The following is a 963-nucleotide window of genomic DNA, read 5'->3' as shown; positions in this document are numbered from 1 at the left end:
CAGTCACTCTGGAATTTTCATTAAGCGAAGTGAAAAAAAAAAAATCAGTGAATAATATGAGTTATTTCGTTCAAGTATTCACTCTGGTCTATGCTTAGTCTGATGAGGTGTTGTAGTGTTTTAGAAACGTCATGATTAATTTTTCTTTTCGTATTTTAGCTGTCTTTATCTCTACACAGATCATTTACGTTTCTGTTTTTGTTCACATATATAGGGGAAAATACGCGTTTCTTTTTGTTCAAATACATGCAGATTGAAGTGGGCTGTTTAATTGCAATGTTTTTTTTTTATTATAGATACACTATATGATTTTGTTCACGCAAATGCAGAAACAAGTACAATATACAATATCCCTTTTTGTCCACACTAAGCTAACCAATTTACATTTTTACACACCTATAAACACAAACAAAACAATTTCATTTCCAATTTTGTTCAGAAAAAAATTACCTTTTTGTTCACACGCATATATAAAAACCTAATTTCAAAATTACAAGTTTCATTTTTATTCACATCCATAAGCTTAATCAGAGACGTGTCCTTATTCAAGCGTATGTCAACCAAGCATATGTCAACCAAACATAGGTCAAAACATAGGTCAACCAAACATAACATACCTAACATAGATAAACCAAGTATTTATCAGCCACGAATATTCACCAAGCACATATCAACCACGCATACAACAACCACGTATATGTCAGCCAAACATATGTCAACCAAACATAGGTCAACCAAACAGAATAAACCTAACATATGTCAACCAAGCCTATGTCAACCACATGTCTCCCTGCAGCTTGCGCGTTGACACCTGCTGGCGCTGGCACTGGTCTTTACATGGGCCCCTACTTCCCCTCGCCACAACCCCGGAACATCACGGTGCACCAAGACACTGTGGCGTATCTGCCGTGCACCGTCAGTCAGCTGGGAGATAAGTCGGTAAGTGCTACTAAGTTTTCCGTG

At 37.0% G+C, this 963-nt stretch overlaps 1 protein-coding gene across 1 annotated transcript in view; it reads left to right on the top strand.

The window, feature by feature from the left end:
• LOC119585977 (zwei Ig domain protein zig-8-like) overlaps window positions 1–963 on the top strand; it is a 37,271-nt gene that overhangs the window by 9,801 nt on the left and 26,507 nt on the right. Inside the window, exon 2 of the mRNA XM_037934690.1 lies at window positions 797–939. Within this exon, the coding sequence (XP_037790618.1) occupies window positions 797–939 (143 nt within the window). The remainder of the gene's footprint in view (window positions 1–796; window positions 940–963) is intronic.

Source organism: Penaeus monodon, chromosome 20 (genome assembly GCF_015228065.2).
Source record: "Penaeus monodon isolate SGIC_2016 chromosome 20, NSTDA_Pmon_1, whole genome shotgun sequence".
NCBI classification, from domain to species: Eukaryota; Metazoa; Arthropoda; class Malacostraca; order Decapoda; family Penaeidae; genus Penaeus; species Penaeus monodon.
Note: the sequence above shows the minus strand (reverse complement) of the source record. Positions and strands in the feature narration are given on the sequence as shown.